Source organism: Lissotriton vulgaris, chromosome 2_1 (assembly GCF_964263255.1).
Source record: "Lissotriton vulgaris chromosome 2_1, aLisVul1.2, whole genome shotgun sequence".
NCBI lineage: Eukaryota > Metazoa > Chordata > Amphibia > Caudata > Salamandridae > Lissotriton > Lissotriton vulgaris.
In genome coordinates this window covers 318,905,365-318,928,370 of record NC_141687.1, presented here as the reverse complement: position 1 = coordinate 318,928,370, position 23,006 = coordinate 318,905,365, and the positions used below count along the sequence as shown (strand labels likewise).

General features: G+C 47.6%; 1 protein-coding gene across 3 annotated transcripts in view; it reads right to left on the bottom strand.

Annotated features, from left to right (window-relative positions):
* CTNS (cystinosin, lysosomal cystine transporter) overlaps positions 1-23,006 on the bottom strand; it is a 397,045-nt gene that overhangs the window by 223,958 nt on the left and 150,081 nt on the right. For all 3 annotated transcript variants that reach the window (XM_086955022.1, XM_086955024.1, XM_086955023.1), the window contains one exon: positions 10,115-10,218. In XM_086955022.1, the coding sequence (XP_086811148.1) occupies positions 10,115-10,218 (104 nt within the window). The remainder of the gene's footprint in view (positions 1-10,114; positions 10,219-23,006) is intronic.

Below are 23,006 nucleotides of genomic sequence, written 5' to 3'. Positions count from 1 at the left end.
ACTATATACTTATGGTTTAGCCCTGCCCAGTGTTGGAACTAAACAGCAATATTCTGCAGCATGCACCGCAGTACGCAGTGTCATGAGAAACAGAGAATTCCATACTCAAAAAACCTTTACACAACCTTAGAGTATTATACCACTCCTGATTTCCCCATACTCATTGTGTGGAATTCAAATCAATGTGTTAAGTCTTTTAATGAGCATTTACAATACTGGCGCTTGAATGGATTCAGAGATTCAAAAGAGAATAGTAACAAGCATAATTTGCTTTGGGGAAGGGCAGCACATCCTGAAGAATGTTTGCAGCAGATTAATGTAATTCATTCATTGAGTCACCAACATGTTAGAATGCACGTTGCAGGGAATTCACTGGCTGATGAAGCCACAAAAGCAGCAGTTCAGACAGCTGTGGTAGCTACAATTACTCACTCACACACAAAAGTGCTTGGTGACATGGCTGCTGTTAATGCTTCACACAGTGGCACACCATTATCTAAAAAAGTTCCAGCAAAATATTCCTAAATACGGAGAGCCCAAAATATACCCTTTTCTCACATTTCCGGAGTTTGGGGTCAAATGATACCAAATCAAGACCATAGGCTAGATTTAATCATAGCTGCCCATGAGAGGTTAGCATCTGTTCATGCAGGTGTGGTGACTACAGAAACGCTAATGGTGGCATGGTCTCCACAAATAGACTTAACCATATTTGTCAGCAAATTAAAAATTCCACCACAGCTCGTCCACTCCAAACACCCCTCTTAGTGTCAAACAAATTATTGACTTGCGTCTGGCTCGAACACGGCTGGCCTCTAGATTCGGATGGTTCATTTAAATTTACTCCATTGGCAGTGGATTCATGGTCTAGATTTTTATGGGTGTGGCCACAGCGATTAGCTGATGCACAAACTGTTATACAATATTTGCAAGTCTTTTGGGACATATGCAGAAGCAGCATTCCACTCAGACCACGGCCCAGCATTTGCTTCTAAGGCTTACTGGATACCTTGGGAAGCCTGGATGTTGCTGTACAATATCCCTCCCCAATCATCCTAAGGGAAATTTGATAGTGGAAAGGAAATACCAGGACTTAAAGCAGTCCTTAACAGCTCGAGTATTAGGTTCTGGTCGTAGTTGGGTCCATCACTTGTATGGAGTCTAGAGAGCTTTAAATATTTGGCCAAGATGATCTTTGGGCAGACGGACCCTTTGAGGTCCTGTTCAAAGTCCAGATGTAGGTTCCAGATCTTGGTAATCCTAGCATGGTAGCAGCAGGTACGCCTTTGACATCAATTAATGTTTTGCTGTTTTACAGTAACCACATGACAGCTGAGATGAGCGCTCAAATGAAACTACTAAACGTTCTGCCACTATAGAAGTTAAGGAGCAACCAGCAACTCCTTGCTGGATTCCTAAAATTGGGGATCTAGTTCGAGAGATTACAGACTAGGAGGAGTGTAGATACTGAAGTTTTACTACTTCCTGTTACTAATGCCAACACGAAAAGCACATTATATGTGAATTCACAGTCTTCGACTGCTATTACTTACAACAAGTTGTTTATTATCAACCAGTAGTGTCTACTAGTTCTACTCTACGCCATAGAGCCGGAACAGCGTACCTCAACAGTCGACTCAGCTTCTACACCCCAACCCGCCAGCTCCCCGCCATCAATCTCGCCTTCGCCACTGTCCCCCGCATCCGAAGAATGACCGGCGGCGGCAGATCATTCTCCCACCTTGCCGCCAAGACATGGAACACCCTCCCCATCCGCCTACAGTAGACCCAAGACCTACTGACCTTCAGAAGACTCCTCAAGACCGGGCTCTTCGAACAGTTGAAAGGCCTCCCCCCTCAGCGCCTTGAGACCCTCACGGGTATGTAGCGCGCTTTACAAATGATTGATTGATTGACCCCGTAATGTCCCTGTTTTTGCACAGACTGCCTCTGGCTACTTTGTCGACAATGATGACTTTTCTTCTGACTTGTCATCTACTTCACTGCATAGCATACGTCGGTGATACTCAAATTAAGGCCTAGGGGCCGCATGCAGCCCTCCTGAGCTTTACCAATGCCCCCCCCGGCGCAAGACCACCACTGAGCTGATTTTTAATCAACTCAGTACAAACATTACAAAATGTAACATAAACAGGAAGCATTTATTTAAAGGTTAACTACAGTTAAAGAAAAGAAGAAATTAGGGTGTACTGCATCCCTTAACTTTAGCAACATATGCATCTTTAAAGACTGCAAACATGCAAATAATATGATAGTCAGAACCGTTTAACCTCAGTAAATCTGATTTTAGCAGTGCATTCAGAAGTGATAGTTTTCAAACGGTCATGCTCTCCCGCCCCACCCTGACAACAACATTAGTGATTAACTCCTAACACAGGAGAAGGTTTTGTACAACACCCATCCTGAAGACATGTATTTTGAAGTCCTCTTATGTGTAATAATCAAGAAAAAGGAGTGGAAGTGTGGAAGCAGGCATTCATCCCAGGTCTTCTGGTTCCACATTGTGCAACTCAGTTCAGCCACTAATTGTACATGCTTCACATATCCTACACCCACTTTATGCCCCTCATTCCCCCGACCATCAGTATGGACTCAATCATACCAACGACCAACCTTTTTGGCCCCCGGGAAAATGTTTGCGAGTACCCATGGCATTCGTGAATTTGTTTTCTGGCTGAAACAGACGTATCGAATTCCACCATGGTCATATATTGGGATTTCCATTTCACTGCTTTTCCTATTAATTTGGATTGGATTTGTTAGAGTTTCTTTTTGCTCCTAAACGGACTGTCTCCAAGAATGTTCTGCTGTTGAACTGGTACTGGTACTGAAGGCACATTCCTCTTCACACAGAGTGCAAAGAGACCTGTTCCTTGCAAACATTTGTGCATTTCCTGTCCAGGATAGAATTGTTTGTGATGAAATCCCATTTGATAATTGTTTGGTCCAGAAGAAACATTACAAACTCCTTATGTATTTAAAGCATCAATGGACACCTGGTAGTATTTCTGATGACTGGGATGCCACCACTATCAAAAGCATGCTTTCTGATCTAGAATCTTATACAATTTTCGAACCCTGAGGATCTAAATTTGAATTCTGCTAATCATGGTGAAATGTTTTGCTATCATCATTATGCAGACCAGGAGTAGAATTTATCAATGGGGCGACAAGTCCAGCACCATGCTTCATAGGCTCTGCCAAAAGGTGTTCCAGGCACAGGACCTGCCGGGTCTTCGGGATGATACCGGGGCCTCCATTATGGCTCCCAAGGTACTTGCGGACAGCTTTGCTGGCTATTTTGCGGCGCAGTGTGCCCCGAGGGACCCTCTCTCGGCACTTGACGTCGATAAATTTATAGCTGGTCTCCCGCCCCGCGCGCTCTCTGATGATGTGCGGGAGCTCCTAGAGGCCCCACTTTCGGCCGACGTATTGGGCACAGCATTGGGGGAACTTAATGCTGGTAAGGCTCCCGGGCCCAACGGTTTCCCGAGTGAGTTTTTTAAACGCTACCACCTACAATTGGGCCCGCACTACAAAGCCGCCCTGGAGGCGGCGCGAGAGGAGGGCCTACTGCCAGCGGACTGGAGGCATGCGGAAATTGTGGTCTTCTGAAAACCCGGCCGGCCCCCGGAACGCCACGAGTCCTATCGGCCAATTTCACTCCTGAACATTAAGGCTAAAATACTTGCTAAAGCACTCGCGAATCGCCTTCTTCCCTATATATCAGAGTTGGTCCACCCGGACCAAGCCGGATTTATGCCCCGCAGGGCGACGCGGCACAATATCAGACAAGCCCACGTAGCTGTGGAAGCGATGAGTAAGACCGGGGACCAAGCGGCGCTGCTGCTAGCAGATATTGACAGGGCCTTCGATTCCCTGAGCTGGACCTACTTATTTGCGCTCCTTCCGCGCCTCAACTTAGGGCCCCACTTTCTGTCTTATGTCAAGCTTCTTTATACCGGTCTGACGGCCCCGATAGGACGTGGCACCCGGCAGGGATGCCCCCTCTCGCCTTACTTGTTTGCTCTGGCTGTGGAGCCGCTGGCGGCGTGGGTCCGGATTGATGCACAGCTGAAGGGGTTTGAGTGGCAGGCGGGACCGTCGGACAGAATCGCACTATATGCAGATGATGTCCTGTTCTTCCTTACCAATGTGAACCACTCTGGGCCGCGGGTCCTAGACATCATGAGAATCTTTGGCGAGGTCTCCGGACTCTACTTGAAACAGCAGAAGTCCACCTTATGGACTTTGGGTAACCACTTCGAGGTCGGGCCGTGGGCCTCGACATTGCAGAGAGCAGTCGGGGGCCTAAAATACTTGGGAGTGTTCCTGACAACTATGCCGACTATAGCCTGGGAGCGCAACGTAGTTCCTGTGTGGGACAAAGTGCAGCAGGAAATGAAATGCTGGTCCCTCATGCCTCTCAATATTTATGGTAGATCAGCCATCTTCAAGATGGTGGCCCTTCCCAGATTGTTATATCAACTACAAAACCACCCGTTCCCGGTTCCACCGCAGTGGTTCCGACTGGTCAACTCGGCTCTTGGTCGCTTTTTGTGGGCCGGTGGCGTGGCGAGAGTAGCGCTGCGAACCTGCTTTCTATCCACATATTGTGGGGGACTGGCGACCTCAGATATTCTGTCGTATTACCAGGCCTCGCATCTGGTGGTCCTGAATGACTGGTGGTACTGCGACGGGGGGGACCCGGCGTATGCCCTGGAGCGCTTTCTGATCGAACCCGATTCCCTCCATACGGTCTTATACTCACCCCAGCTGCGAAAGAGACTGCCTAGAGCAACGCAAGTGGTGTTCCAGATATGGCGGCAGGCACTGCGCCGCATGGGATGGTGGGGTAAGCTGACTGGGGAGACCCCGCTCTGGCATAACGGGCAACTGCCGGCCCTGATGTCCCTTTCAGGATTTAAGAGCTGGGACTTGATAGGAATTTCTACTCTGGGCCAGGTCCTTAGAGGCACCACGCTTAAGACCTTTCAGGATCTCAGTGCAGAGTTCAATATGCCCCGCACCCAGTTTTTTCGCTACTTACAGCTTAGACATGCTTTGGCGCCTGCGCTGGAGGGCTTGGCCACACTACCCGAATTCAGCCCGATAGAAGCAAAAGTCTTTATGGGGGACTTGGAGGACCGTAAAATATCCAAAATATACCAAACATTAGTGACACACTGTTCCTCAGACCTACAGCCCTTAAGAGATCGATGGGAGCGGGATGTGGGAGAACTGGAGGAGGAGGACTGGCGGGAGGCTCTTGAGTCCCCCAGGGGAGCAGCAATAGCAGTCCGTTTACGGCTAATACAATTCAAATACTTGCACCGTGCATATTACACCAGAGAGAGATTGTGGAAGGCAGGGTTGGTTGAGTACCCTGCGTGCTTGCGATGTGGTCATGAGCTCGGTACCCTGTTGCATACAGTGTGGGAATGTGGTGGCCTGGCGCGGTTCTGGAAGGGTGTGTGGGATTGTTTGTCGGAGGTGCTTGGGTGGGAGCTCCCTCGCACGGCAAAATTAGGCCTGCTCCATGTGCTTGAAGGGGTAGGTGGGAATGTGTACAAGCGGCACTTGTTATTATTGGGACCCACACTGGCCAAACGTGATGTGGCTCAGGCCTGGAAGGAACCTGGGGCTCCCAAGGTGGTCGGGTGGAAGAAAGGCCTGGACTTTTGCATGGGACTGGAGAGGCCGGTGTTCGAGGCCAGGGGCTGTCCCACAAAACACTACAAGATATGGAAGAGGTGGGCGGACTATAGGGGATTGTGGCTGGAGCCCCCGCCGCCGCCACGGAGCGAGGAGGGGCAGATGTAGAGGGCATATTGGGGCTCGATTCTTTTCATGTTGGATTGTATGCTTTTCATAGCAGTGTTGGGAGACGGAGTGTTGCAGGATGGGGGGGTGGTTGGGTAGTTAGGGGGGGGATGGAGGGGAGGGGGTATTTTTCATTAAATGTATCGCACAACATGACCCATGATTGTAGTCACAGTCCCTCCGGGGCTCGGAGCACTGTGGATGTTTATTTCTGCGATTCAATAAAACCAGTTTTGAAAAAAAAAAAACATTATTTCATGTGTACATATTTCACAAAAAACAGTTTGTTATGAAAACCCAATGCATTTCGGGGTTTAGCACCCTTTCGTCGGGGGTCTGTTGAAAGGAAGAAAGAAAGGAAACGCTATTACTAAGGATGCCATGGAGGCTATTAAACTACGTTACTTAAAGATTCACGAGTTCCTTACCAAAATTGAAGGATCATTCGATAAATATCAGATAAAGTGTGCCGTTTTTTACGGTAAATCTAAAGAATCAGTAAAAATTGAGAGATTCCTTAATTCATAATATTTTTCGAAAATAATTGTAAGTACTAGGATATGGGTATTGTTTACCTGTATCCTGACTGTGGGCTATCTGTCAAAGAAACGAATATTCAGGGGTGTTTAATTAAGTTCATACAGCATTTATCACGTGATATGTAAACACTTGAAAAAAACTTCAGAAATAGACCTGAACGCTCACCTGCAGGTCTTGTTTACAGCGACTATTCAAGTCTAAAGAAATGATAAACCGTTTCAGTGTTACTAAACATATCAGAATAAAACCGCTGTGGACCTAGGTCCAAACTCTAAAAAGATATTTACCTGCGAGCCTCAACGTTAACGTGGACGGTCTCGCTTGTGTAGGGACGTCGTGTAATCTAAAGGGATGAAAAAATCGAATAAACGCTGCGTTTAGTAAGCGGTTTGTACTGGATGCCTCTTATAACTCCTGTATTCTATAAAGGCGTTTGAGCGTTAGTTCTTACCGGTCCGGTCTTTGTTAGTGCCGAAAACGGCATTTCCTGCCCGATATGTGATGTCGAGTTCGGCAAGAATTGCAATAACGTCATAACAGGGGATGTGTTATCACATCCACGAACAGGGGAAAGAATTCAACTTAGACATTCTACAAATTGCAATGCTGAACATGTAGTGTATTCAATAAAATGTCCCTGTGGATTACTGTATATCGGCAAAACAGATTGCAAATTAAAAGTACGACTATCTGAGCATAAGAGTCGGATTCGCAACAAAAATCTCACATCTCCACTTGAGAAACATTGGATTGAAATGGGGCATACAATAACCCAATTGCGATTCCAGGTAATAGAATTAGTTCCACAACGTTTGGGATTAGACAATGCCAAGATCCTTCTCCAGAGAGAAACCTTTTGGATACGCAAATTACAGACACTGGCCCCGAATGGCCTTAATGACAAAATGGAAATAGTTTGTTTCCTTTGAGAATTCCAACACTGTAAAAAACTTTTCAGCTATAGGCTACCTGATCCCCCAGGGCTTCTAATAGACAGTGGTACTTGCACACCAATAAATACATATAGCTACATAAGCATACCAGCACATACAGCAAATTCAAGAATGTAAATAGGCAGGTAGTAATATGACTTCTCTATTTTATATCATTATCTGAATTGATAAAATGGTTGATTTACTGATATGTATACTTGTCAATGCAATGTTCATGTGCTTCATCTGCTAAAATGCTAAACCTAAGGGATATTCATTAAGTATCACTTCTCTTCTTTGTGTTAATTTTCCCTTTTGCTTTTCTTCTTATTTTTTTTTTCCTTCATGTATTATAATTAGATCGTGTTACAACAAAAGATAAACTTTAAAAACCTCAACTTATAACGTTCGCCACTTTTTCAATCGATTATACAAGAGCGAGGTATATTATCCTCTTAGTAATGGCGGCCGTTTTTTAAGATACAACAGTCCTTCTTTTATCTTCGATATCCCCGAGTACACACTAAAAAGGGACTACGGCAACCGCTGCCGAACTCGATACCACATATCGGGCAGGAACGCCGTTTTCAGCACTAACAAAGACCGGACCGGTAAGAACTAACGCTCAAATGCCTTTATAGAATACAGGAGTTATAAGAGGCATTCAGTACAAACCGCTTACTGAACGCTGCGTTTATTCGTTATTTTCATCCCTTTAGTTTACACGACGTCCCTACACAAGCGAGACCGTCCACGTTAACGATGAGGCTCGCAGGTAAATATCTTTTTAGAGTTTGGACCTAGGTCCACAGCGGTTTTATTCTGATATGTTTAGTAACACTGAAACGGTTTATCATTTCTTTAGACTTGAATAGTCGCTGTAAACAAGACCTGCAGGTGAGCGTTCAGGTCCATTTCTGAAGTTTTTTTCAAGTGTTTACATATCACGTAAATATGTGATATATGCTGTATGAACTTAATTAAACACCCCTGAATATTCCTTTCTTTGACAGGTAGCCCACAGTCAGGATACAGGTAAACCATACCCACATCCTAGTACTTACAATTATTTTCGAAAAATTTCATGAATTATGAATTAAGGAATCTCTCCATTTTTACTGATTCTTTAGATTTACCGTAAACAACGGCACACTTTATCCAATATTTATCGAATGACCCTTCAATTTTGGTAAGGAACTTGTGAATCTTTAAGTAACGTAGTTCAATAGCCTCCATGGCATCCTTTGTAATAGTGTTTCCATTCTTTCTTCCTTTCAACAGACCCCCGACAAAGGGGTGCTAAACTCCGAAATGCATTAGGTTTTCATAACAAACTGTTTTTTGTGAAATATGTACACATGAAATAATGTTTTGATTATTTTATTTTGATGATATATTGATAAAAAGTGCTTTTGCTAAAAGTTCTTTTGGAAAAAAATGTATTCATGTAGTGCGCGCTCGAGTCTTGGTCATCTAGTGATACCAGGCCACATACATTGTTACACACAGTTAGCAGGCACTGATCTGGCGCAGCACACTTACCAAACAAACTATAAAGTCACATTTAAACAGGAGTGCAATACCCACATCTATACATTGTTTACTTACTAAAGAAAGGCCAAAAATATCCACTTGAAAATATATCTAAAAGAAGTGCTCTGGGATACCCGCGCATGGGCGGGTCTATTTAGTCCTTATGTCTATAAATGGAAATCCCTAACGAGAGAATCAACATTACTGAAATCATAGCATCAAACATTAGAAATTGGTATATTTTAAATACTTCACAGCAGAGAGTCCAGGAGATGGCAATAGCTGCCAACAGGAGATAAACCAAGAATATTGCAGTATGAAGGGTGGGAAGGGGGGCTGAGGCCTAACTCACAACTTTTTTGTACTTCATGCAGCATGACCATGCTTTGGCGTTGACAGAAAATTAAAATGTTAATGTAATGATTTGCGTGTGCTGAACTTCATGGACAGTCCACTGAGTGCATGACTGAAAGAGACTCACTCAAACAGGCCAATGAATGAAGAGACATGGGCCAAAGTCTCTTTTCTCACTTTTGTATGTCATAAGGTGTGTGTAGCTGTGTGGTCTGAGGTGTGTGTAGTGATGGTAAGAGGTCGTTCTAGGCAGATTAAGTGGCCGTATAAAACTTAAAACATAAGTTGCAACAGAACAAAGAATTTATATCAAGTTTCAACTGCAGCACTCTAAATTTATGTACAAATCAGTGACTTCAGCAGCCACATACCACAAGAAGACGCTCTGCCATTTTAAACGCAAAGACATCATTTCACTTGTGTTGATTACCCTCTACAAATAAAGCACTGATTGCATTAAATAATCCTATTAAAATGAAAAATGTGTTTTACATTCTTTTATCCACTGAGAAATACTTATATAAGGATAAGACAAAAGTTTTTTTTCCCTTCAAAAATCACTTTACTCCCCACTTGTAAAAGAAAAGAATACAATACGCCTATTTCAAAACCTTATTCGGAACTCTGGTTAAGGGGTAGGCTGTAGTCGCGTCTCGTTGAAGCCACATGATGCAGGCGAAACACTCTGGAACGTAGGTGCAGCTTATAAATGCCTGCCTGTTTTATAATATAGTTCCAGGGTAAATAATCGGCAAAGGGAACACAGTAATCACATAATTTGCACACATGATAGGGCAAGGCTTCTTCAAAAGTTGAGTCCGATCAATGAACTAATGTTTGATGAGGACTGCTATTAATGCACTGTGATTCATGTTGAAAGCAGAAGATAGGTTAACTGTATGTATGCTCACCCAGTTCGGTTTGAATTATTTATGTGCAGGTAGGCAGTCGCTTGTCCTACATCGACAGCTCGAGCTAAAAATAAGGCCCTTCTTGACCCCGCAGGGATGATTACCTGTAAAAACAGGAACACAACTCAGAAATAGCAAGGGAACAAAGAGAAAATATACAAAGATTACATTTGTTAGAAATGTAATTCAGGTTTTCCTTCGAGTTGTATGCTACCAAAAACACGCTTTAGGTAGAAAAGCGTCAGCCAGGGCTACGCTCAAGTGAATAACACTATAACCTGTGGGAGGTACTGCATTATCAAGCTAGAGAGATTATTATTTTTATATTGCAAATGCATGCCACAAAAATTAAAATACAGAAAATAATGCTGCATACTGACTATATGCCTGCCATGAAAGGTTACCATGTAAAAATAATTAACAATTGCAAATCATTTTAGTACAACGGTACAGGTGCTTCCTTGCACGCAGTTTAAGATTTAATGCACATTACAGGAAAATATGATCACTATAAATGCAAGAAAAAACTATTCTTGCCTTTGAATTACTGACTTTGAAGAGCTAGTTTAAACAAACGGATGACTACAATATAAGAAGGATAAATACTGCAAAGGAAAAGCATTTGCAAAGTAAAGTACTGGCCTATCAGTTCTGGAAATGAAGTTCACCTCTTTTAAGGTGGTTGTAGAGTGATGAGGAAACACGGTGTCAATCACAGTGCACAAGAGCTAGTGGCTGTAATGGGCTGACCCATTGCCTGAAGTTGTATGATTTAGTGGACAAATACAACATGTGGATAACAGCTAACATGTGCCTTGAACACTAGAAATCATGTTTTCTAAAACTAAAAATAAAAATAGTGGGGTGATCCAAGTATCCTGCCGCAAGGCATGCCTCACTCTGGCTTCTACATACACCTCCCCCTCCCCATCAGTTCAGTTCCCCTCACTAGATGCCCAGAAATGTTAAATACTAGGAAGAGGACTATTTCCTCACATTCATTTAGTGGTGAATGCATTTCCACTCTCCCCGATAAAAACGTTACTCCACTTGTAGATGGACATATTTTACAACAAAGGACCAAGCCAAGGCCACTGCTGAGTCAAGTTGTTTCCCAAGGCTGGTTCTGAAAGAGGTTTACAACCAGTGGCAAAGGAGCCCTACCTACTGGGGATTACGCAATTTTTTTCTCATTCAGAATGTCATGCAAAAGCTAAACTGCGATCAAAACTACACTATTTCCTAGCATTCATGTGCTGTTAAAAAAATCTATGCCGATGGCACAAAAACAAAAATATTTTGTTCCCTCATTTTCCCCCAATGAAAACAGTTTCCCACTTGTACGGGTGGGCATATTTAATGGGAGAGAAATGAGCTAAACTCAATCTTGTGAGATATGATTTTTATCAGAAGATTGAGAATCCAGGAAGGAGTAGTTTCTGTCCTGTAACTCCAGTTCTGTAGTAGGGGTATCTCTGTTATAGTCATAATCTAGTGAATAGTCCCGCCCATGTGCGCGGACCCCGGAGCAATCAAAAATAATCTCTTAAGCTGTCAAAACATGCAGACCTGCATAGACACTTAAGAGAGAATTTAAAGACAGATAATGCAGCCTATATCCACAGGCTACACTGTCCAATACTTCAACTGGAAATTCCACCAAAAACCACAACAGCACAGCCTGTCCAGGGTTTTCCACAGAGAAAAACCTTGCTTTGAACAGCAAAACCCTCTGGAATGATAGAGAGGAGGGAGTGGACAGACAAGCCTCATAGGCTGCCATTATGTGGCTCAAAACAGGATACTGTGCCTTTAAGAGAACTTCCCAGAAGCCTCACAGTATCCCAGAATGCAGTACAGGTCCCTTTCACCTTCAGTTCTTTTTGAAGGCGTAACACGCCAGACCTGTAGCATTCCTAACACGAACATCTCTCTCCACCGGGGAGGAGGGCGGGCGCTTATGACTATAACAGAGATACCCCTACTACAGAACTGGAGTTACAGGACAGAAACTACTCCTTCTGTAGTAGGGGATCTCTGTGTATAGTCATAATCTAGTGAATAGAATGGCAAGCCCATCCCCACACCAAAGCGGCGGTGGAGAAACGAGAAATAACACCACTATTGTGCGAACAAATTTCGCAGCGAAGCCTGCCCAACCTGAGCATCTGCCCTGGTATCAGTGTCCAGACAGTAATGCTAAGCCAAGGTATGGACCGTCTTCCAAGTGGCGGCCATGCAGATTCCTGCAATCGGAACACTAAGCAGCAAAGCAGTCGCGGTAGCTTTGCCCCTGGTGGAATGAGCCTTAGGTTTACCTACTAAGGTCGTATTAGTCTGTTGGTAACACAATAGTGTACAGTACACAATCCACCTAGAGATGGACTGTTTTGAGGTAGCAAAACCGGTCCAGACTGATTCATAATTGTCAAACAATTGATCTAAACCACGAATATCTCTGGTTTTAGCCAGATAAAATTCCAACACCCCCCTAACATCCAGGGAATGTAGGGACCTTCCCGCTGGAGATGCCGGATTCTGAACAAACGTAGGCAAAGTTATTGTCTGATTGACATGAAAACCAGAAAGAACCTTAGGAAGACATTTAGGATGAGTATGCGTAACAACCTCAGCATCATGAAATACAGTATAAGGTCCTTGGTAACAACGCCTGAATACCACTCCCCCTGCGGGCCGATGTGATGGCCACGAGGAACGCCGCCTTCCAGGATAGATGCTGCAACGAAGCCCTAAGAATAGGTTCAAAAGGCTCCTACATCAATCTGGACAGCACCACATTCGATTCCCATGAAGACGAAGGAAGCCAGACAGGAGGGAATGCTTACTTCCAGCCTTCCAAAAAATCTTTGATCACAGGGATCTGGAAGAAGGAAGTCTGAAGGGCATTTCCTGTAGGCAGTCAGCGCAGCAAGATGAACCGTAATGGATTAGACATTAAGGCCCGACTGCGCCAGGCGTAGAAGATACAGAAGGAAGACATCTTCCTTACACGTCGACAGGGCATGGTCCTTGGACATGCACCAGATGCAAAAACTTTTTCCACTATCAAGCAGAAGAAGTCCTAGTGGAAGGATGCTTAGCCTCCTTCAGTATGTCCATACAAACTTCTGGTAGATCCAAATGGCCATATCACACTATCTCAGGAGCCATGCAGCCAAACTCAAAGACGAGAGGTTGGGGTGCAACGTCTGCCCCCTGAACTGTGCGAGAAGGTCCGGCCTGCAAGGCCTCCGTATGAGAGGACGGAGAGACCGGTGAAGCAGGTCCGTGAACCACCACTGTCTGGGCCATTCCGGGCAATCAGGATCATCCGCGCCCTGGACTGGGACAGCTTGATGAACACCGCCGGAATCAAGGGAAAAGGTGGAAAAGCGTACAGAAAGCTGTTCGACCAGTTAATCCAGAACGCATTCCCCAGCTTCCCCACAGGCAGTACCTGGAGGCGAAGCCTCGGCATTCGCCGAAGACTTCTCCTAGTACTTCGTCGTTTATGACCCACTCATGGCTTTCCTGAATCAGTCTGCTCAGCAAGTCTGCCCGAGCATTCTGCACACCTGGCAGATGGGTAGCCGTCAGAGTCAGTCGCCAGATCGCCCGCGCCTCCTGCGACAGAGTGCGCGATCTCGAACCCCTCTGCTTGTTGAGGTAATCCAATGTGGTCAAATTGTCCGTCTGTACAAGTAGAGAGTTGGTCTGGAAGGACAGAAGAAACGCCTTCAATGCCAAGGGAACAGCTCTGAGTACCCAGAAAATTATGTGATACGTGGACTCCATCGGGGACCACGTTCCTTGTATCTGCAAGTCTCCGGAAAGCGCCCCCCCAGCCGTGGGGAGACGCATCCGTCACGACAGTCTGTGTGGAAATGTCCTTGTGAAAGGGAACCCCTCTTAGGAGATTCTCCGCTGAACACTACCACTTCAGAGACTGACGAGCACCCAGAGACAGTCGTATCTTGTCGCCCAAGGATCCTTTCCTCTAATCCCACTGATCCTCCAAGCACTCCTGCAAAGGTCCCATGAGCAGCCGTGCGTGTGGCGTGAGGAACATACAAGAGGCCACCGACCCCAGTAGAGAAGACACCGTCTCCACTACCGTAGATGGGGCGGTCACAAGAGCCCGAGCCTTCCCAAGGGGAGATAATCGACTCTCCACCGAAGGAGACACGCTTGCTGACAGCGCATTGACGGAGGCTCCCAAGTACTGTATGCACTGGACCGGAATGGGGACAGACTCTGACATGTTGATGTGCAACCCCAGCTCGTCCCAGAGAACGCACGTCCTCCTGAAGCGCGCCTGAGCTTCCGAGAAGGAGGAGGCCCTGATCAACCAATCGTCCAGGCACGGTTAGAGAAGCCACCTCGTTTTTCCACAGGCGTGCAGCTACCACTGCCATGCACTTCAAGAATAGTCTGGGCGCAGACTTCAGCCCGACTGGCAGTACTGTGTACTGATAATGATGGGCGCAGACCTGGAATCGCAGGAACTTCCTGTGTGCAATGAGCACATGGGAGTATGCATCCCGTAGATCTATGGCACCAAGCCAATCTCCCTGTTGCAGCAGAGCATAAACCTGATGCAACGACAGCATGCGAAACTCCTCTACTGCGAATCCACTTGTTTGCTTGTCGCAAATCCAGAATGGGCCTGAACTTGTTCCTGTCCTTCTCATGAACCAGAAGAACCGGGAGTACAGACCTCTCCTCATTTGAGACAGAGGTACGTCCTCTATCGCCCTTGTCCTATACAGGAAAACGGCCTCTGCTTAGAGCTCGCACCGCTGAAACCGCGAGCCGACCGGAGGAAGTGCTGGTGGAGGGCCGATGAACCGAAGACTGACTTAGACCCAGCCGGCCTTTGTTCGCCGAGGAGCCACAAGCTCTCCCGCGTATGCGCACAATATACTTGTAAAGCATTAAATGGCGGCCCGGGACCACCGGCAAATCCTGGGAGGAAAAACGCCGCTAGCAATGGCAGAAGGCCCCAGGCCGTACTCCATGCCCCAAACCTACAGCCGTCCAAAAGTCTCCGATTCAGACTTCATGCGGGCCACTCACTACTCTCATGGCAACCCAAGGGTTGCCCAAAGAACGGGAGAGTAGAAGCACACTGCTGAGCCGCAGGCTGCAGAGACGTCAGGCAAACAAAAGTATGGCAATGTAGGACAAACCCACAATACCTGGGGGTCGGCAGGAGAGAAAAACTTCGCTCCGACACCGATGCCTAGATCTGAAACTATCAGGCCCATTAGACCACCTCTTGTAAGGCTTCCCTCCTGTCTCTCGGCAGAGGAACCACAAACCGGTGAAGAAAACCCCCCCCACGAAGGGATCTCACAACAACGGTCCAACAACCGTGGGCCACAGCGCGAGGCCTACATGCCGCCACCCCTGCGACCAAGTCAGGAGCACGGTCGGAGCCAGAACCTCCTGCCAGGCGGTAGTGGACGAAAGGTAAGTCCCGCCAACCAGTAAAGAGTCGGAGAGGGACTCCCCGTACTCATGGCAGACGCATCCCTGGCATCAAGGCACGGAGGTTCGCAGACTGAGGGGCAAAAGGCCCCTGGGGAGGTGGATGGAAGAGGGAACCGAGGGGATTCTGAAACATGCCCGGTGGTCTCACCAGTAGTGGTCGAGCAGGAGGCGACCCAGCAGACGTGAGGCATGCAAGCACTCAAAACTAAGCAAAAGGACAAACGTCCCTCGTGTACACGTGGTGAGTAACCACAAACTCCCCATCAGAAGGGTTCCTCGACGCTGATCAACTGCTCTGCGTCGTGAGTGGAAGGTGCCGGGAACACAAAGTCCCCTCTACGGCGGGAGGCTCACCAAGTAGCGAGGCCTGGAACCAGACCCAGGCGTCAAGAGCCGGCAGTACCCTGCGGCTGTAACAGATGACGCCAACCTCACTACGACGTCACCATCACTAAGACAGTGACTGTCTCTATGACAACCAACACTCAGACGGCAGAATGTCACTAGGTGTCAACCAAGGAGACGCCGAGCCATCCCTAACGGTGACGTCCTGACCCAACGGAAGAGGGCAGAGCCCAAGTGACCAATGCCCCAAAAGGAGCATCACTGCTCCATGACGTTGAGCCTCACCGCTCCATGACGCCTAGCCTCACTGTCCCATGACGTCGAGCATCCCTGCCCCATGACGTCGAGCATCACCGCTCCATGACGTCGAGCATCACCGCTCCATGACGTCGAGCATCACCGCTCCATGACGTCGAGCAACACTGCTCCATGACATCGAGGCACCCCATGACGTCGGGAAACCCCATGACGTCAAGGTACTGACATAGAGACACTCCATGACGTCGACGTCGAGACACTCCATGACGTCGACGTCGAGACACTCCATGACGTCGAGACACTCCATGACGTCGAGACACTCCATGGCGTCGACGTCGAGACACTCCATGGCGTCGACGTCGAGACACTCCATGCTCGAGACACTCCATGCTCGAGGCCCTTCATGACGTCGAGGCACCTCATGACGTCGAGGCACCTCATGACGTCGACGTCGAGGCACCTCATGACGTCGAGGCACCTCATGACGTCGACGTCGAGGCACCTCATGACGTCGAGGCACCTCATGACGTCGACGTCGAGGTACTTCATGACGTCGAGGTACTTCATGACGTCGACGTCGAGGTAATCCATGACGTCGACGTCGAGGTAATCCATGGCGTCGACGTCGAGGTAATCCATGGCGTCGACGTCGAGGCACTCCATGGCGTCGACGTCGAGGCAATCCATGGCGTCGACGTCGAGGCACTCCATGGCGTCGACGTCGAGGCACTCCATGGCGTCGACGTCGAGGCACTCCATGGCGTCGACGTCGAGGCACTCCATGGCGTCGACGTCGAGGCACTCCATGACGTCGACGTCGAGGCACTCCATGACGTCGACGTCGAGGCACTCCATGACGTCGACGTCGAGGCACTCCATGAAGTCGACGTCGAGGCACTCCATGAAGTCGACGTCGAGGCACTCCATGACGTCGACGTCGAGGCACTCCATGACGTCGACGTCGAGGCACTCCATGATGTCCAGGCACTCCACGTGCCGACTGGAACCGCGTCATAGCTCAGACGTGCCCTTACTGGGGACAACCCCAGAGAGTACAGCATGGGACTCGGTAGAGGACCTACCCTCACCTCACCCAGAGGCTGAAGATGCCTTCAAACTCCTCTGTTTGAAACCTGGAAGCCGAAGCCCCCTAGAAAAGAAGGTACAGAGAAGACAGGTGTCCAAAGACACAGGCAAGCACAGAGTACAAACCCTGTGAGCTTCAGCTTTGGCCTTCAGTTCAGCTGCAGACAAAGCACATGTCAGACTAGAAATAGTCTAAAGACAAAAAGACTGCAGAAATTCTGCCAAAAAACCACAGCAGAATGCAGATAAAGGCCAAAGACGTCGAGTGAAGCTACAAAAATCCAAAAATATCACAAAAATAGTAAAGAAAAAGCTCAGAAAAGAAGAGCTAATGCTCCAGGGTCCTGCTAGCAGGAGCCGGAAAAAAGAACTGAAGGTGAAAGGGACCTGCACTGCATTCTGGGATACTGTGAGGCTTCTGGGAAGTTCTCTTAAAGGCACAGTATCCTGTTTTGAGCCACATAATGGCAGCCTATGAGGCTTGTCTGTCCACTCCCTCCTCTCTATCATTCCAGAGGGTTTTGCTGTTCAAAGCAAGGTTTTTCTCTGTGGAAAACCCTGGACAGGCTGTGCTGTTGTGGTTTTTGGTGGAATTTCCAGTTGAAGTATTGGACAGTGTAGCCTGTGGATATAGGCTGCATTATCTGTCTTTAAATTCTCTCTTAAGTGTCTATGCAGGTCTGCATGTTTTGACAGCTTAAGAGATTATTTTTGATTGCTCCGGGGTCCGCGCACATGGGCGGGACTATTCACTAGATTATGACTATACACAGAGATCCCCTACTACAGAAGGTAGGATTTTTGCAGGGGAGTTGCAAAATATGATATTCTTGCTCACTGTGTTTAGCTTTTTTTAAGCTTTTGCTATAGCTTTTAGCTTTACTCGTTGGAAACAGGTAGGGGAAGACACTCAATGATTTTTGTGGCACCTAATTGGTCTGTATGGAAAGTAAGTTTTGTTTTTTTTGCACTTTGTTAGCCCACTGCCATTTTTACTCCTTGCACACTGGACGTCACCAGGCATCCATCTTGGGCGGGGTTCTAGTTGTGGTCTAGTTGCTACTAGTTAGGTGCAGGAGATAAATTCTGCTGTTCTTACACATTAACCAGTTTAGGGTCCATGCACTTGTTTTTATTGCTCTTGATATAATTTTTACTTACTTGGTATAGCTTTTAGCTTTCCGTGTTGGGAATAGGTGAGAGTGATGATTGATGATTATTGCAGCGCCTCATTGGTGAGTGCGGAAAGTATTTTATTTTGCACTTTGATTTGGCTATTTGGAGTACTTGCCAGCCTGAAGGATCTAGTTGCTCTACCCAATCCTTTTACTAACACGCATTGGTAAGCCAAAAAGGTGTAGCCTATACAACTACACTGTATGAGCAATAGCCTCAGTATGTGTAACGCGTGCAGTAGCACCACACCTTTAAAATCTAGACAACATAGATTGCTGCTTTCCAGAAAACTACTAACAGGAGCCCGAAAACAGCTACATTATTTTTTACTAAAGCCTTACACATCCTGCCTATGTCTAAACATATTTATTATACTATTTGGTGTATGTGTTTGCTGCCAACAATAAAGTAGGTGAACATGTTCTACTGAAACAATAACAGCATACCACCTGGGCCAACTTTAACACTGCTGGCGTCTGGTGTGACACCCACCACTTCACTCTAGGTCTCTCTACTCTGTGACTCTATCACACTCTGCTGTGCAGCACTGCACTCTTCCTCACTGCACTATACACCAGTCCAGTCTAGATCACTCCACTCTTCACCACTCCAAAACATGCCAATCCACTCTGTGCCACTCTCCTCTGAAACACAGCACTCTATGCCACTGCACTCTAACCTGCACCACTCCATTCTACCCTTCACCACTCCACTTAAGCAATCTAACAATCTACTCTACACCACTGTACTCTATGCCCCTCTACTCTGCACCACTTCACTTTATGCCACACTACTGTACTCTACCCCACTCTACGCTACTGTGGTTTACGCCACTACTCCATGCTGCTGCACTCTACCCTGCACTACTCCACTCTATGCCACTTCACGCTACTTACTCTGAAACAACCTATTCTATGCCACTTCACTACTCCACTCTGCACCACTCAATGCTACTGCACTCTACGTTGTGCCACTTTAGCCACTTCACTCTACGCTGCGCAACTCTACCCTGCACCACTCTAATCTCCACCACTGCATTCTACACCATTGCACTCTATGTCACTCTGCATCACTGTACTCTACGCCACTCCTCGCTGCACCACTTTACTCTATGCCACTGCAGTCTACTCTGCACCGCTCAACCCCACGCTACTCTACTGCATACTGCATTCTACGTCACTGCACTCTACACCACTTTACTAAAAATCAATGCACTCTACGCCAATCTATTATGCATCACTGTACTATATGCCACTTTACTCTAGGCCGCTCTACAACACTCAAGGGCAATACATTCAATGATACTCTCCTCTATAACACTATACTCCATTAAACTCTACTCCATGCTACAACACTACTCCTCTCTGTGATTGGCTACGAAACACACTCTTTGCCACTCCTTGCCACTTCACTCCACTCTATTCTACGACACTCTACTCCACTCCATGCCACTCTACTCTATGCTAGTCCAAGCCACTCAACTCTACACCATTCTAAGCCACTCCACGCTACTTTGTAACTCTCCATGCCACTCTCCTTTACTCCACTAACTTTTAGCTATGCTGGACAGCAGCCACGCTGGTGTGCAACATGGCTAAAGCACAAGTTACTACTTGTATAACGATATATCTGTAAGAGACATTAGTTAGTGATAGATTCCTTACCATAGAATATACCCAGGCGTCAGACTGGATCAGGAAAGTTTTGCTAGCAGTACCCCTGCGCGTCAGTAGGTGGCGTCGTGTGGCTCCATGTCCGTCGCTGGCGTCGTAAGTGCTGCGATGACGTCACAGAGACAACTTAGGTGCCACTCATGCGAGCGGACGTCAGTTCTGTAAATGACTTTTCGCCCCAGGAACGCAGAGCCATGCAAGAAACTGACCACTGGTGGGTGCCATAAACTAGGGCCCTGAAAGGGATGACCGTAAACCCTAGAAATCAGTTCTCAGAACAGGGAGGACGGGCGGTGCGGTAAGGAATCTATCACTAACTAATGTCTTTTACAGATATATCGTTACACAAGTAGTAACTTGTGCATCTCAAGAGACACGTTAGTGATAGATTCCTTACCGTAGAATAGATACCCCAGTAATACCAACCCCGGTGGTGGATCTGCGAACAAGATTACACCAGAAAGTCACGGAGAACAGAACGGCCAAAGAAGCCGTCTCTCCGGACTTGACTGTCAAGGAAGTAATATTTGGTAAACGTGTGCAGTGAGGCCAACGTAGCTGCCTGACAAATGTCCTGCAAGAGAACGCTGCGTCCCAAGGCAGTAGAGGCTGCTGTTGCCCTGGTAGAATGGGCACGCAGAACCACAGGAGGCGCCTTCTTAGCCACGGAGTAACAGGCTTTAATGCAGAGAACGACCCACCGAGAGATCGTCCGTTTGTGCACGGCCTGACCTTTTTTGGCACCCACGTAGTCAACAAAGAGCTGGTCATCCACCTGGAATTTGTGTGTGCGCTTCATATAGAATGAGAGCACAGGTTTTGGGTCCAGATGGTGGAGCCTCTCTTCCTCTTCAGAAGGATACGGAGGCAGAAAGAAGGTGGGCAAAGCGATGGTCTGCCCGATGTGGAAGGGCGGGACAACCTTTGGCAAGAATGAAGGACGGATCCTTAAAACCACCTTGTCCGGATGAACAAAAAGGAAAGGAGGTTTAGAAGAAAGAGCCTGGAGCTCACTCACTCTTCTGGCAGAAGTAATAGCTACAAGGAAAGCCGTCTTAAGAGTAAGAAGATGCAAAGGACAGTTATGAAGGGGTTCGAAGGGAGAGCACATCAGAAGACAAGGTTTAAGTCCCACTGAGGCATGATGAACGTCACAGGAGGAAACGTGTGCGTAATGCCTTTCAGAAAACTGTTAACCGGGGATTTAAAGAGAGAAGGTTGACCTGGAAGCCGTAAGAAGGCGGAGATGGCCGAAAGATAACCCTTGACAGTGCCCAGAGCAGAGCCTTGCTGGGCCAAGGAAAGAAGGAACAGAAGGACTTCCGAAAGAGGGGCAAAAATGGGATCTACAGACTTAGTACACCATGCCACAAACCTGTTCCACCTGCAGGCGTATACCGTTTTAGTGGAGGGATGCCTGGCTGTCAAAATGACATCACATACTTCGGGAGTAAGATCAAAAGCTGTCACCTGTCGCCGCTCAATCTCCACGCATGGAGGTGGAGGCTGGACAGGTGCGGGTGGAGGACCGTCCCCTGCTGCTGCGGCAGAAGATCCTCCTGCAGAGGCAGTCGGATCGGGGGATCGATCGCCATGCTGAGTAGCCCGGGATACCAGTATCTTTGTGCCCAATCCGGAGCCACAAGGATGACTTGGGCCTGGTCGCACCAAATCTTCTTCAGCACTCTGTCCAGAAGTGGTATAGGCGGAAAGGCGTACAACAGACTGCAACTCCACTTGTGACGAAAAGCGTTGCCGAGCAAGTGCCGCCTTGGAAATTCCAATGCGCAGAAGTGATGACATTGTGCGTTCTCTTCGGTGGCGAATAGATCGAACCAAAGCTCTCCCCACTGCTGAAAGAGACTTTGCCGAAACGTCTGAGTTCAGATGCCATTCGTGATCCGGCAAGCACCGGCGGCTGAGTTCATCCGCCCTGGCGTTCAGAGAACCTGCCAGGTGTTGAACCATCAAGGTAATACCTTGATGTTCCAGCCATGTCCAAAGGCACAGAGCCCCCTGACATAGGGTCCAGGAACCTACCCCCCTGTTTGCTGCAATACCACCTGGCGGTGGTGTTGTCCGTGAACACCTGTACTATATTTCCCCGGACAGAGGGAAGGAATGCTTTCAGTGCAAGCCGGATCGCCCGAAGCTCCAAAAGGTTGATATGGGACTCCGCCGGAGACCAGAGGCCTCTGATCTTGGCCTCTCCCAAGTGGGCTTCCCATCCCAGGAGGGACACATCCGTCACCACTGTGTGCTCCGCTTGGGGAAGTGAGAGGGATCTGCCATTGACCCAATCGCGATTCGTGAGCCACCACTGCAATTGTGGTGCAGTGCCCTCCGAGATGGGGACATGATCGAATAGGTTGCAGGAGGGTCATCCTGATCGAAACCCGGGATAGAGGCTGAAAGATCAGAATAATAGCCTGAATATCACGGACTCGCTGCTCGGGAGGATAAACCCGAAACTGCGTCGAATCCAGAACCGTCCGATAAAGGGGAGCTTCTGAGAGGGACTCGGTGCGACTTCGGCACGTCGATGGAGAACCCCAGCAAATGCAAGAGGTCGACTATAGTCTGAAGGTGGGTGATGACTGCCTGGGACGAGCCAGCCTTCAACAGCCAGTCATCAAGGTGTGGGAAGACTGACACCCCTGACCTGCATAGATGAGCTGCGACCACCGTCATCACTTTCGTGAACACCCGAGGGGCACTGGTAAGGACGAAGGGGAGCACAGCAAACTGAAAATGCTCCAGGCCTACCGTGAACTGCAGGTAACGCCAGGGGGCCGGCAGGACGGGGATGTGAAAATATGCGTCCTACAAGTCCAACGCTACCATCCAGTCTCCAGGGACGA